The following is a 15,889-nucleotide window of genomic DNA, read 5'->3' on the forward strand; positions in this document are numbered from 1 at the left end:
TTTTAATGCTTTGTTTTTCTTGAAAATAAATCCATAATGAAAAAGTAACGGAAGGTAATCAAATTACGTTAATAATAATAGGCTACTAATGATTTGGACGAGATTTTACATGTTTTAATGTAACATGTAATCATGCTCTAATTTGTGGTTTAAATATAATCTGACATTATATTACATTTCTTGCTTAAAATCTATTTGGCCTATAGGCGTACGGTGTATGTGCATGGTACAGTCATATAAACAGTGAAAGGAAAAACGAACATTTGGAAAATCACACCGTTCATGCAGTCATCACTCGGATGCATTTGGTGCGGTTAGTGAGTTCAGAATAGTCTTGGATGATTATGAGAATTAAGAGCTTTTGGCGGTGTTTGTCGTGTTTAGGAGCGGTTGAGACTAGTTAATATCAGACGGGGCGGTCCACAGTCTGTGACTGGAGGGAGAGAAAGAGGGAAAACTGTACAGTACATAACTCAGAGCTACGAGGAAGGAAGTCGAGAGAGAGGAAGCGTGAGAGAAATCAGAAGAGACAAGCGCAAGAAAACAGTCACAGACCAAAGACGGGAGTTCAGAAGAGGAATCTGCACCCTTTGTTACGTATTTCATTATGGAAGGAATCGATTTTCCTTCGGTGAGTCAGCTGCAGTTTTTTCCTTCCAAGGCCGTTAATGATCATTTTAGAAGTAGTATTGATACATCACGTAAGTGCTGTAAAAAAGTACAAAACATTTTGTAACATGGAAGTTCTGAGAGATTTAAAGATGTTTAGAGTTTGTCTTCAACAAGTATTGCACACAGTTCAGGCTGTGCAACAACACTGTCAAAGGTCTGCAAATAAAGAAATTAGATGTAAAGTTAAAGTTAATTAAATGTATTTTTAAATGGTTCAAATTTGCTTTTTAAATTTTATGTTCAAAAACTAAAATAGACATATGATTAAAGTTTCCAAGATATAGAGTTCGTGGTTTCCTTTACCATTGCCGTTCTGGCAGCAATGGCAACATTTTGCACGTAGTACAAGCCGATCGGAATGAGATAAACATAATAACGAAAAGGAAATGTTGAATTTGGTTAATCCATCTCTGTAAAAGCAAACACGCCTCATGAACACTTTATGAATAAGGAACAAAGTTCAATCGCCGAGTAAGAAGCTGCGAACAAGTTACCAAATCTGAAGCTGCGAAGAAGTAATGACTTTCAGACTAAGTTTAATTACTTCGTCGCAGATTCCGACTCGTTTGGTTACTTGATTTAGGCTACTTTTGATTTAGAAGCAAGAAAATCCCTAAAACATGATACATGGGGGAGGAGAACTTGTGGAGAGGTCGAACTCTGTTGGCCAGAGGTGGTGTTGCCAGAACCGGTGTAACAGATTCCATGCGTTATCATTAATTACTCCACCAATGTTAATTTGATTTCCATTTAAATGTGTTGACAAATTATCTTCATTCAGTCCAATTGTAATTCCAGCTTGGCTCATCAAGGATGGATTTAAAGCAGTGGCCCAAATTTTAAGTACAGAAAGCTGTTATGATCAAGCCAGCATATCTTTATATAGTATGCCATGTCAAACATGTCGTGTGTGTGTATATATATATATATATATATATATATATATATATATATATATATATATATAAAATATATTATAATTTTTACATACTTACATTGAAGATGCACAGTCGACCGGAACTGTTTGAGTTTGAAGGCATCCCTATGGTCCACTACTTCACAGACAACTGGGAGAATGTTCGGAACTTCAAGGCGAGACCAGATGACATCCTCATCGCCACTTATCCCAAAGCCGGTATGCTGTGCTTTCCTTAATGGCTTATCTGATCAAGAGTGTTACTGTGGATAAAACGAAGGAATGACTTGCAAACCAAAGTGCTACACAGCCCACAAAAAGTCAAAATCATAGAAGTGATTAAATGTATTACTCAATAGTGAGAATAAAACTAGGGCAAACATGTCAGTACCCAGACAATGATCAGTGCACATTCATCAGATACATGTTAGAAAGAAGCTTTGGACAAGGAGTCAGACCAAGATGACATCTGGACCCAATCAAAGAAAGAATGGTAATTAATTGGGGACATCCAATTACAGAGATGGAGCCAATGATGTGGATGGAATTATAGTCAAACACATCTAGGTTTATGCAAGTATAATACAAACATATACATTACATGCTCCCTTTAGCTGTTTTAATGGCAGATATCTATATGCTTCTGTTGTTAGATTTTAAAACTGCAAAAGTCTGGAGTCTGAAACTGCTGTAGTTTTATTCTTATAAATGTAGAGTTGCACACTGACATACAAAACCAAGCCTGTGTGTATTTTATACGGAACATCATATTGGAGGTGGGGTTTGACAGTTCACTTTTTTGTGTGTGTGACTACAAATTAAAGCTAGCAGCCCTAGCTAGTCAGTCCTAAGCAGAGGGAGCAAGAGAATGAAAGAATGAGAGAAGAGAGACAGATAAGGTGCGATAAGCCCTGGAGCCCTTAGCTCTGTCACAGCGATGGGTAGGCAGGATGATGAAGGCCGATGCTCAGTAGACTTTATTTCAAGACAGCTGCACAGTTAGCACTTAGCACATGAAACACGTATAACATATAATGTAGTGAGACTAAACATTAAGTGGACTCAACAAAGACGATTGCGGAACACAGTCTAGACACACATTTAGGGCGTACTCACACTAGGCACGGTTTGCTGGTTCCGTGCTGGGGCCCGGTTATCCCCCCTCCCCACTCCCCCTCTGGCCTGCACTCACACTGCCTTTATCAAGCCGCGCCCAAGCACACTTACATCATCACAACGCGACTTTATTTCGAAAATTGCGCACTCGCACAACACTATGGAGTTCCCAATTCTCTTTTTATTGTATTTTTGGAGTCGTTTTGGGAGTGCAGAAACACGGTGCAAGCACAGATTTAGTGATCATTTAACACAATGATTGTCTGCTAATCGTGCTGCACGTGTTAGAAGATTTTTACAGAGGCAGCAGAAATCCAGGGAGAAATTTGCAGCTTTAATCGGAGACTACTCAAGTTCATCCAGTAAACACTGAACTTCTGCCACACAACAATCCCTTTGCCGCCATGATTGTTTAACGTGAGCGTCGCCTCACTGACATCATGTTTGAGTTCCGGCAAAATGAACCAATCACACAAGGCACCAAGCGGGCCCGGGCACAGATAGCGCTCACACTAGAAGTGAACTGAGCCCGAGTCCAAGCGAATCGTGCCCTGGCCGACCTCTTCAAGCAGGCCCGGGCACGGTTAACTGGCCGGGCCCGGGCATGGTTAACTGAGCGATCACACTAGTCAAACGAACCGTGCTTCGGCAGGGAACCGGGCCCGGATCACAGACCCTAGTGTGAGTACGCCCTAAGTGTCAGGGCTGGCTCTGATGTGGTTCCTCTGTTTACCACAGGAGGGGGCTCACGAGCGGATCAGGCACAATCAGCAGTGATCCGTCACACCTGTTTTCCTTCCTACTTAAGGAGGGTTGTAGTGACGGATCAATGCTGAATCATTTTGGTATCATGCCCTTGCGCTTTCAGCCCTTCTCTGCTTTCCCTGTTGGTACGGTGCGTTACAAGGTGTCTCGCCACCTCTCTCTCGCTCTCTCTCACTCGCTTGCTTCTCACTTATTACTTATTCGAGTCCCTATTTCCTGCACAGTTCCCTGCCCATCTCAAGTTTTCCTCCTCCTGTTACTTTCCAATCCGTTATACTTTTACTTTGGGAAGGCGTTGACCTGCTAGCCAGTTACTTCTCCTGGCGTCTTTAGTTCCTTTTATACGTGTTGAGTTTTCCACGTCTTTTGAGTTGCCTTTATCATTTTCTCCTGTCTCTCTACAGTTGAGTTTTTTATTAGATAAGCGTAGAGTATTCCACTTTTCTTTGTGTTTGGTGTTTTTACTGCTGTGTCTGCTTGCCTTACTCTCACGCTGACTAGAAACCCATTGGTTCAGTCAGTTTAAGCTGGCACTTGGGTCCACCTCTCACTGTTTTTTCACGCAGTGTGTACGTTCACGTACTCGCAGCGTTACATTAAATACCTGACACATAACAAGACCCCAAGTGTGACACATTACAATAACGAGACACACGCACGCATGACCACACCCACAGGAAATACATAAATGGATACAAACAGATGCAAACTATGCATACACATGCCTGAAGGGAGTGGTCTGGGGCTGGAACGTGACATCGTCCTCACGTTCTACAGATGCATCCTGTGCACATCCCACCACAACACAGAAAACAATCACGGAGACATTCAGTATGGTACTTAACATAGACCTTTTGTGTAAATATATGAATCATAATATAAAAGAGAATCAGAAACAATCACAAAATGAAACATGCATATAAGATATACAGGAGAGACAAATTAATTCCTCCTGTTGAGCCAGTGTCAAAACTCTCACATAAAAATACTGGTTGTAGGACTTTCGTTAAAGCAACAACATTCTTTCAAAATCATTAAACTTCATGTGGTATTTTTTTCTTTTATCCAACAAAAAGAACAAATGACCATTATGTGATACCATTCAAAAAAGTCATAAATACTGACTATGATCTCATAAACCTTTTCTTAACCCCCCTCTCTTTCTCTCACTTGGTCTTTTCTGACAGGCACTACCTGGGTGTCCTACATGCTGGACCTGCTTTACTTTGGCAACACGGCACCAGAGCGTCAGACCTCTCTGCCCATCTACATGCGAGTACCGTTCCTGGAGTCGGCCTTCCCTGTGATCCCTACAGGTCTGTGGCCCCGCTTTCGGTGGGGCCATTAGAAATGTATAGAGTAGAGGTAACCTGGCTGACTCGGGGGTGGTTGAGGCTGGACACAAATGTTGTCTATTACAAAAGCCAAAAAGGCATGAATCAAGAAACAATTTAGAAAACGTCCAACACAGATAAACTGAACAAGACTACAACCACATAATACTAACTGCAACTACAAACACATCAATGAACAATGACATGGACATTTTAAATATACTGCAACATAGGCAATTAGAGGCACAACAAACAAACGTGCATACTTACAAACCATAAAGTGACTAGACAAACATGAAGCAAAGATCAAGACAGGTAACTGAGACAGTACTGAACAGACAGGTAACCCTAGGGTAGAGCTGGGCGATTAATCGATATTATCTATTAATTCGAATTTACAGTTAAGGACGATGTGTTTTTAAGAAAATCGATTTTCTGAGTTTTAATTTTCACCACAGACGCTGCACTGTGGGCTCCCGTAGTTCAGTGAGTTTAGCACCTCCCACCCATCCACCCTCAACACACACACACACAAACATGTCCGTGCGGACACTTAACTCGCGAGGTATTTGCAGGAGGAAGCCCTTGATTCGCATTCGGATCCACTTACCTGGTGGCGGGAAAATCAAAATCAATTTCCTCTTCAAACAGTGCCAGAAAATATATGACCGTTTGCGCAACGAGCACTCCATCGGGGCGTGTATTCAGCATGGCAGGTAACATTACCACCTCGTTTAGATCGTCCCTTAAACCAGACAAAGTGAACATGTTGGTTTGTCTTGCACAAACCAACATAAAGACGGAAAAATAAGATATTATTTATAATTCACGTTATTCATGTCATTACTAAAATATTATGGCCATAATTGTGCCTAAAGTATTTACTTTACGATGAATAAAGTTTTTGTTAATTTAAAAGTGCATGTATTTATTTATAAATTATATTATTTATTTATATATTTATGGGGGGGGGGTTAACCACTTAACCACCACGTAAGAAAAAGTCCATACCGTCACAGCCCTAAAAAATAATAAAATAGTGCCATATTTTGTCAATTGTGATTTTTACACCGCAATCAAAATTTGTCCGCTTTTAACCCATCTGTGCAATTAGAACACACACACACACACACAAACACTAGTGATTACTAGGGGGCTGTGGATCACACGTGTCCAGAGCGGTGGGCAGCCCTAGCTCGGCGCCCGGGGAGCAGTTGGGGTTAGGTGCCTTGCTCAAGGGCACCTCAGTCATGGCCTCAGGTCTGGGAATCGAACCCACGACCCTCCGGTCACAAGACCAGTTCCCTACCACCAAGCCAAAAGTTATGCTTTTCAATGCATTTTATTTAACTCCACTAATTAAATGCAACAATAATTAGAGGGGGGAATAAGGAAGGAGGAATTCAATAAAATAGAAAAAATAAAAATAAATCCTTGTCTGTGCACCTTCTATACAATGTCTGTGTGAGTAAAACTGTGAGTAAAACTGAGAAAAATATTAACATTAATGAAAATGCCACAAAACTAAAGGATTCGAAAAATTAGATATAATGAATTAACTTTTGATTAGTTTGATTAGTTTTTTCTTTATATATCAGAGATCAGTAACTTCCAATTACATTCACTATGGTTACATGGCAAAGTATCTTACCTTGTTCAGTTGGCAATATGATTGGCACAGAAATTGAGGGCCTGGATAACTGAAACTCGGCCATTGAGAGTTGTTTGGACATTATCTCAAGTTTGGCCCTCTTCAGTTCCACCAGTTCCATATGTTGCCTCTCACTCTGTTGCAACCTTTCCCATTTTAGCTGCAGACGCTCTTGTTCTATCTGCAGCCTTTGGCTTTCAATAGAAATTAACTCCTCGCTGCATCTACATTCATTGTCAGGAGCATGTGAAGGCCTTTCAATATGTTGGTCAGAGGAAGGGCCAGAAGATGGGACAGGACTGTTGGAGGGAAAAGAAGGTTGCACAGTGGATGCAGGTTGAGGTGGGGTAGTCGGGAACTCATTTGAGGCTACATCTATCCCCCAGTGATGCCTTGGGTTGCAGTTTGGCCCAGTATTCCCAGGGCTTTTTCTTCTTCTGGTGTGAGGGCTGTTGTAGATAACTGACCGCCACCAGTCTTAGCCCTCTCTTTCCTAAGTTCCACTCCATTTCTTTTTGCATGACTAGTGAAGTCATGTCATTTTTTGCGTATGTCCATTGCAGATCTCTTGTATGCACTGCAGGTACTTATTTTCTGGGCAATTTCCTCCCATTTCTGTTTTTTTCTTTATTTGTTGAGCTTCCCCAAGCTTTGGAGAATAGTATGCTCTTGTTTTCTTCAATTTCTTCCAGCATTTGTGTTAGTTCGTCCTGAGAAAATTTTGGCTTGCAGGGTCAGTTTGCCATGCTTGCTGCTTGATTGCTTCTAAAGGTAATTAGAATAGGTTAATTGCCTATTTATAGGTAGGCTTGGCATGCGATGGACAGCAATTACAAATTAACTATGAAATTTTTTTTTACATACATGTTGTGTAAATACTTTTTTGTTGATTGATTTTGATTATTAGTTACATAACGACACTTTTGTGGCTTAATAATATAGAAATGTATGTAAAATGGTGGTTCAGTTTTCGACTGGTAGACCCTATTCTGCGCAAACGCAGAAAGCGCAAAGTGCTACTTAGGGACTTGTTCGTAAGTTTGAAAGATAAGAAGAGTTTTGGGAAACCGGCGTAAAAACAGTGTACTTAAAGTTATGTTGTTCTTAAAGTTGTTCGTAAATCGCTAAGTTCAGTCGCTTTCGGGAACTTAACACCTGAAGGGTAACCTTAGGGTAATCTAGGATGACCAGACATCCTCTTTTACCCATACATGTCCTCTTTTGGAGACATAAAAAAATGTCTGAGCAGAATTTCACAAATGTTGGGGATTTTGTTTTACTACAGCTTACATCAAATTTAGACAAACAAGACACGCCCTCCCCTACACCGTTTGGTTTGATTGAGTGAGAAGGGGGAGTGGTGAAGTTTTCTGTAAAATTTTCAGATCCCACACCCCCCGCCCCCCCCCCCCCCCCCGAGGTGTCCTCTTTTTTACCATGTCAGATCTGGTCATCCTAGGGAAACCAAAAGTTCAAGTTCAAAGTGTTTATTGTCATATGCACAGAGGAAACAGGTTTCCTTAGATACAATGAAAAACTTAGTTTGCTCCTCGCTAAGAATGCCAACCATGTCATTAACAAATACTGAACACTACACAAGAAACGAGTTACACACCCAGAAATACAATTGAATACTTAAATGCTTAATGTAGAAACTGGGAACAAACAACATGGGCTAGAGGCAATGACCAGCAAAGAAAAGGGTAACTGAAAACATGGGATATAAATACATGAGGAAATAGAGAAAGAAACTAGGCACAGGTAAAAACACTAATGGGGAGGTTGGTAACAAGGATGGGGCGTGAAAGCTGACACAACAATGGAAACTAACATAAAAGCACACATAAAAAGAAAACCAGGAAGTAAAATCAAAACACAAGACAAGAGGCATTGCCATGGTAACCACAATGCCAAAGAGGGGGCGATCGTGACAGCAGAGGCATTGTCCAACAATCTTATGTAACACAATTTTTGTTCTAACTGTTATATTTCAACTTCTCATGTTTAAACCTGATAAAAGAACACTGACATTTCTCATGAACTTTGATTTTGTGACAATGGCCTATGCTAGCTTTTTATTTACTGAGATTAAAAAATCTACATTTCATTACAAATATGCAATTATTATGAAACTTGATCGATGTTGCATATAATAGATGAATTTTTTACGACTGTATATCGCTTTTTTGGATAACTTGTATCCCAGCTGTCCCAGAGGCAAAGAAAACAAGTAAACTTAGTATAGTGGCCTTGGAGGCCAATCCATAATGACAGCATTTTAAAAAACCCAATCACTTCCCATCACCATATATGCATTGCAAATTGACAAAGATAAGTAATAACCATTCAGAAGCGTGTGGTTTTCTGACATTGACTATAGTGTCCTGTTATGTCTTCATTATAATGTCCTTGTTATTTTATTTATTTATTTATTTTTATTTTTTTAATGTCCTTGTTAACAGCGCTCATTGTTCGTTATGTCCTGGTGAATGGATGTGGACTTTGAGTGACATCCTGCAGCCCAATGCAGCATAGTTCTTTATCAGAGTCTTAACCAGCTGTGCATCATTTTTTTTATCCTCGTAATTGCCTAGGAAGCCATGAACCACTGCGATGAAACTGTTCCAAGCCACTTTGTCAGGTTCTGGTTTTATTTTGGGAAGGGTTTTTTGTTGTTTTGGCAGCGTTTGCCTGCAGCCAGCGATATCCCCTGACGTCCTTTGTTGGTTTGTTTGGTTTTGGGTTTTTTCCCTTTACATGTTGAATTTTCTGTGTTTTCTTTTGCCTTTTGCATGTTTATCCACGGTTTTTTCCACAGTTGTTTCTCTCTCTCTCTCTCTCTCTCTCTCTACCATCCTTTGCGGTTTCTTTCTCCTTTTTCGCTTGTTGGTGAGTTTATTACTTTCCCTGCCTGCGTAATTCGGCACCTGGGTCTTTTGTTCATCACTAAACCCTCGGTGGAATTCTTTGTGAAGTCCACCGCATTACACTTTCTCCTTTCTATTCAGCTTCTTGGGAAATTTGCTGCACTCTATAATCTTCTTGATTTGGGACATTTGCTTCTGACAGCTTAGGGGAAAGTTCTTGGAGCTACTTGAGAGCTGTCAACTCCTTATCAAGAGCCATGACATTTTTTTATTAAACTAACTTGATGTGTAGTGGTGGCATCTCATCTTGCGGGTGTGCAATAGTGACTCCCACTTTACATTGTTATCCTCTGAGGGCAGTCCTACCTGTGATAGTGCACCTGAGTGTCCCAACTATCCCAAAGACAAAAAAACACAAGTATACTTTGTAAAACCACCTCGGAGGCCCATCAGGAATGACACCATTTTATAAATCTCTGATAACCTCCCAGCCATAAACATCCTACTTCAAGGCACTTACCAACATCTTGAGACTGGTGTATTCTTCTTTTAGGTGCAGTGTCAGGTCCTGCACTCCCCAGTCTTGCCACCAGAGGTCCAACTACCCAGAGTTCTAGACAGCTCAGCTGTTTTCCATCATGTTTGATTGACATGTATACTTAAACCTACCCAGTCCTCATGCACACTACGAAGTATTGCCATTCCTTCCGAGTTTGCATACCTAGCATTTATTCGGATTCCGTTTCTAGTGTTTGATCTCTGCCTTGTTCTGTCGACCTTGCCTTTGCCTAGCCCTTCTATTACCACTGTACTGTTTTGGATTATGGATTTTTGACCTCTGCTATTGTACGACTACGTTTTCTGGATTTGCCCTGCTTTATTAAAACCTGCACATGGATCCAAACTAGCCTCGTGATTCTGCCTTGTTACACACTGAGTGTGTGTAACAAGGCTCTTGCATGAACTACCTATGAGGCTCTTGCCTGAACTACCTATGAACAGGCGCCACTCCTACAGGTTACAAGTGATTCCTATAGCCATGAATAGACAGCCAGATTGTTGCAGAAGCACAGTCCATCTTGATGACTGAAGAAGCTGGAAAAAGCTTGGTGACGATTCCTATGATCTGCTACTTGGACGCAGTTCCACAAATCATCTTGAAGTCAAATCTCTGTACTGAATATTTCATGAATATTCTTAAAAATTGATGCATTTAAAAATATCATTGTTCTGGTCACAAAAGCAAAGTTTATGGGAAATAGTTAAATTTTCTATTCTTTTTAAGAACAAAGAAGTAAGAAAACACACTTAACATCTGGGAAATGTAATGGCGTGTACATACTACTAGTGTACATAGTAGTGTACATACTACATAGCAGACAAATGGAGACTTCAAAATTGTAGGGTTTATGGACAAGAGTATAGTCACACAGAACAAGGGTCAAAACCAGGTAGAGGGATAAAATACGTAATCCAATAGCAAGCTCAAACAGTCCAGGTCACGTTAATACAACAGCAGCACAGGCCAGGCAGAGTTACAAAAGGGGTAATCCAAGAGATGAAAAGCCAAACAAACTGCTTTTAACCATGAAGACAAACTGCAATCAGACAAAACGTTTGGTATGCTTTCAAAAAAACACAATATGCAAGGTGCATGGGGAAAGTTCGGGTATTTATAATGGAAGTGTAATAAGAAACACGTGGGAGCTAATACTGAGGAGGAGGAGGAACGGGACAGACGATGGAGGGAATTCTGGGAGTTGCAGTCTCCTTGGTTTAGCTGCATGACAAGAACAAGAAAATATATGTAATTTTTTTACATAGTATAATGCAATCAGTTCTATTTTTTTACTTCTATTTTTTATTTTTTTACTTCATGCAGGAGTGGAACTGGCAGACAATCTGCCCACCACACCACGCCTTATCAAAACTCATCTACCTGTTCAGTTGGTGCCCAAGTCTTTCTGGGAACAGAACTGCAGGGTACTGTATGGACACTGTATAGACTTGCAGTGTGAACCTTTACCATCATAGAAGACTAATTGATATTTGGACCTATACTATGAGCAGGTCCTACAAAGCTTGTGTAATAGTTAATCAGTGATAATAGTCACTTCCAACCTCTCCAGGTTGTCTACATAGCACGCAATGCCAAAGATATTGCTGTGTCCTATTTTCACTTTGATCGAATGAACATGGGACAACCAGAACCAGGAGACTGGAGCACTTTTCTGAAGAACTACATGGATGGAAAGAGTGAGTGAGTTACTGCTTCTACAGGGACCTGTGCATCTGAACTTTTAAAAAGCTGAAATAGCTCTCATTTATAAATAAAAGTAATGCATCATCTTCCATTTAAACTTTTTTTTAGGTCTTTATGGTCCTTGGTATGACCATGTGTGTGGATACTGGGAGAAGAAGAAGACGTACTCAAACATTCACTACATGTTATTTGAGGACATGGTGGAGGTAAGTATTACATATGCAGGTTTTTCCAGGTGATAGTTATATCTGGGATGAAAATAAGCTGATCTTTACATCAGCTGCACCATTTGAGTTTGGTGTTCATTAGTGTGGTTCTAATCTGACAGTCTGGTCCCTGTTTGTCTAGGACACTGGACGTGAGGTGGAGCGCTTATGTTCCTTCCTCGGTTTATCTACTCCATCAGAGGAGAAGGAGAGAATTGTCAAATCTGTTCACTTTGACTCCATGAAGCAGAACAATATGACCAACTACTCAGACGTCAAAGCCTTGGACTTCAAAATCTCACCGTTCATGCGCAAAGGTTAATACGCCATGAACCCCTGTGGGCTGCTGAGTGAATTATTTGTGCATTCAAATTAGTATTAATTAATCTGGAAGCTTCTCCACAAGTTGATGATCTTTCCTGCCTGTCAGTAATTTTAACCTATGTAAACAGAACAGAAAGGAATGCTACACACTAAGCGTGTATATATCTGGAATGGAATGTGTGAAGGGTGCAGGTGTCACGGCCCACCACTGACTCCTCCCTTGGTTCTGTGTCTTTGTGCATGAGTGTGGTTCTGTGTCACATCTGCCACTAGAGCCACTCCCAATTTCACCACTAGGGGAGCTCTATCTTGCTCTCGAGAACCGTCACCGGAATACAAATTAGTGCCACCTGTTCTTTATTTCTGTAATGCTCGCACCCCTCTTTCTCTCCTTAAATAGTTCTCCTGTTCACTTCCTCCTTGCGAAGTATTGCCTCTTCATGTGTATTATTAAGCTTTTCTATTTACTCTGTGATCTCTCGTGTACCCACGTGACTTTTGTCCGCAGGCTCAGCCTCCTGTCTAACCCCTGGATACCAGTTGAACTCTGCCCTCTTGATACTGACTTCAACTGTCTGACTTCATCTTTCACTGAATGTGCCCTATTCTGTCTAAGCGTCTGTCTGTGCTCAACGCTCGGGAATGCTGCTCTGGCTTCTAACATTCACTTTTCAAATAAAACTGTTGTGCTTGTCTCAGTGTTTCTGAGATCTTGCTTTCTGTGTGTGTGTGTGTGTGTGTGTGTGTGTGTGTGTGTGTGTGTGTGTGTCCATTCATCGCACCTGTCTCGTTACCATTACGTGTTGCACTTGTTCCTTGTTTATGTAAAGTATTTAATGTGTGTCGACGTTGTGCTTGTCTCATCTTTGTTGTAGCCCAGTCCCTGTTAGGTGTGCTATGTGTTTGTTCAGTCTAGCTGTGTTCATTTTTGCTAAGCACCAACACACTGTCATTAAATAAACATTCTGTGTAAACCGACGCCTCCACCTCGGCCTCCTGCCTCCCTCACGTCACAGTAGGATTGGGGGCTGGACTCCAAATGTCTGGCAGCAGTAAACAAGAAGTATGAAATCATTATAGCAGATTATGGGTTGTGATAAAGAATCACATTGTGTGTGTGTGTGTGTGGGGCAGGGGGAATTAAAGTAGCTTCACTTTGCTTCTTTCAGATATTTTTTTTCTGTCCATTTTTGTTTCCTCAGGGAAAGTTGGTGACTGGAAGAATCATTTCACGGTAGCCCAGAACGAGCAGTTTGATGAACTCTACAAACAGAAGATGAAGAACACCACTCTACAGTTCAGGACAGAAGTTTAGAGCACCCTGAAACATTCATATTTTATCACTTACATGGTGACTTTATTCAAGGACTCATTTATGTGTATATATGTATGTATGTATGTATGTATGTATTTATGTATAGATGGATGGATACTGTAGATAGATAGACAGTCAGACTGACTGACTGACGGATTGATTGATTTTGACAACACACTATAAAATATGGTCATGGTGAGCGAGTCTTGCTGACTAGGGGAGATGCCCGCACACCCCTCCACACACACCTACAGCCACACCTTCTCTCTTAATCAATAGAGTACTGACCTCATCAGGTTATGTACCTGTGTCTTGTTGACCCTGCACTATTTAAGCCCACATGTCCTGCTCATCAGCGCTGCATATTATATGGAAGCCCAGAGAGAGAGAGAGAGAGAGAGAGAGAAAGGGGGGGGGGGGGGGGGGGGGGGGGGTGTGAGTACAAGGGTGCACGACACATCTCATACGTTTTCCACTCCCAGCGTGTTCCTACATTTTACATTTACATTTACGGCATTAAGCAGACGCTCTTATCCAGAGCGACTTACAAAAGTGCTAAGTGTTTAGTCAGAATATGCATCTCTATCTAGTATAAACAGGTTTAAGTCCAACCTGTTCCTGTTCTCTTGTGTGTATGTTTAGCGCTATTGTGCATCGAGAGTGTTATATCCCCTCATTACAAATCTAATCTCAGCTGACTTTAAGAGTACAGTCTTCTTCTTCTTTCGGCTATTCCCGTTTAGGGGTTGCCAGAGCGGATCAAACTCCATCTGGCCCTGTCCTGTGACTTACTTGCTTTTTGGTAGTTATTGGGGCATTATTTATACTGTAGCGTCGGCCCAATGGGGGACGGCACTACTTTCCCATGAGCCCCTGCGGCTCCAGTTTTGGTTCATGTTATATGTAATGCTATGATGTGTGTTATTGATTATGTATCTGATTATGTGTGTGTTATGTAGTTTAAGCCACCCTGTATTAGTTTATGTAGTTGTGCATTGTCTGAATCAACCTGACATGTGTGTGTGATGTTACTGTGCTAATGACCTGCCCTCATGTTTCATGTCTTATTTGAGTTTGTTCCACGTGATCATTCCCCAACAGTCTGATTACGATTGATAGGCATTTAAAATAAAACCAGTCTGTTTTATCAAATGGATCAGTTTAGGGGAGAGCGGGGTAATGTGAGCCATTTTTTACATTTGCTCCTTTCTAGCTGAGCTACGATGATATATCAGTATAATTTATATTGTTCCTATTAATTCAGGATATTTCCTAGCTATTAAAGTTATCGTAATGTCTTCAAGACAAAGGGCAATAAAAATATGTTTGTTTTAAAAAAAGTTGTCTTGTGTCTCACTTTACCCCAACTCAGGGGTAAACTAAGACAGACCAGAAAAATTAAGGGGGTAAAGTGAACCAGTTGGGGGTGTGCTTTTCCATGTATGTTTTCCACTTTTAAACTACCATTAACATTACATGTTGTAACAATTACAATCCTTACAGGTAGACTGACAACCACCTATTCCAAAACTAATATCGGACTAGTGTTAGAATCATGGAGATTGGTTAGTTAAGCACATTTTAAAAACACTTTAAAGTAGCACTTTAAAGTTCGAACAATTCACAGTGTGGGAGCTAGAACACAGGACCTTTACAGCCAGCTAGTGTCTGGGGGTCAGAACATAAAACCATCAGAACCTGTTTGAACAGCCTGGGACTCAGGATAGAGGATTAGAACATCAGACTCATACTCTACTCTATAACAAGGCCTATGCTACATTCAAGACCTGAAGGTTACAGGGAAAGGTGAAGAGTTGCTCTCTCCGTGTGGTTCCTCCAGACCGATTAGGCTGAGGGACAGGGACATCACTCTCCTCAGAGCACTCATCATCATCGAGTGGGACAGGAACATCACTCTCCTCAGAGCACTCATCATCATCGAGTGGGACAGGAACATCACTCTCCTCAGAGCACTCATCATCATCGAGTGGGACAGGAACATCACTCTCCTCAGAGCACTCATCATCATCGAGTGGGACAGGGACATCACTCTCCTCAGAGCGCTCATCATCATCGAGTGGGACAGGGACATCACTCTCCTCAGAGCACTCATCATCATCGAGTGGGACAGGGACATCACTCTCCTCAGAGCACTCATCATCATCGAGTGGGACAGGAACATCACTCTCCTCAGAGCGCTCATCATCATCGAGTGGGACAGGGACATCACTCTCCTCAGAGCACTCATCATCATCGAGTGGGACAGGAACATCACTCTCCTCAGAACGCTCATCATCATCGAGTGGGACAGGAACATCACTCTCCTCAGAGCACTCATCATCATCGAGTGGGACAGGAACATCACTCTCCTCAGAGCACTCATCATCATCGAGTGGGACAGGAACATCACTCTCCTCAGAGCACTCATCATCATCGAGTGGGACAGGAACATCACTCTCC

At 41.4% G+C, this 15,889-nt stretch overlaps 1 protein-coding gene across 1 annotated transcript; it reads left to right on the forward strand.

The window, feature by feature from the left end:
* The first annotated feature begins 411 nt into the window (after window positions 1–411).
* LOC143512613 (cytosolic sulfotransferase 3-like) lies at window positions 412–13,832 on the forward strand. Its single transcript, XM_077003156.1, has 8 exons — window positions 412–631; window positions 1,675–1,807; window positions 4,657–4,785; window positions 11,204–11,304; window positions 11,451–11,577; window positions 11,693–11,790; window positions 11,933–12,107; window positions 13,317–13,832. The coding sequence occupies exons 1-8, from the start codon at window positions 608–610 to the stop codon at window positions 13,427–13,429; spliced, it is 900 nt and encodes a 299-aa protein (XP_076859271.1). The 5' UTR covers window positions 412–607; the 3' UTR covers window positions 13,430–13,832.
* Window positions 13,833–15,889: the final 2,057 nt, after the last annotated feature.

Source organism: Brachyhypopomus gauderio, chromosome 4 (genome assembly GCF_052324685.1).
Source record: "Brachyhypopomus gauderio isolate BG-103 chromosome 4, BGAUD_0.2, whole genome shotgun sequence".
NCBI classification, from domain to species: domain Eukaryota; kingdom Metazoa; phylum Chordata; class Actinopteri; order Gymnotiformes; family Hypopomidae; genus Brachyhypopomus; species Brachyhypopomus gauderio.

Coding starts and splice junctions, on each gene's coding strand:
- LOC143512613 (XM_077003156.1), top strand. CDS start 608: ATGGAAGGAATCGATTTTCCTTCG. Junction 11,791..11,932: donor TATTTGAGGACATGGTGGAG/GTAAGTATTACA, acceptor CTGTTTGTCTAG/GACACTGGACGTGAGGTGGA. Junction 12,108..13,316: donor CTCACCGTTCATGCGCAAAG/GTTAATACGCCA, acceptor TTGTTTCCTCAG/GGAAAGTTGGTGACTGGAAG.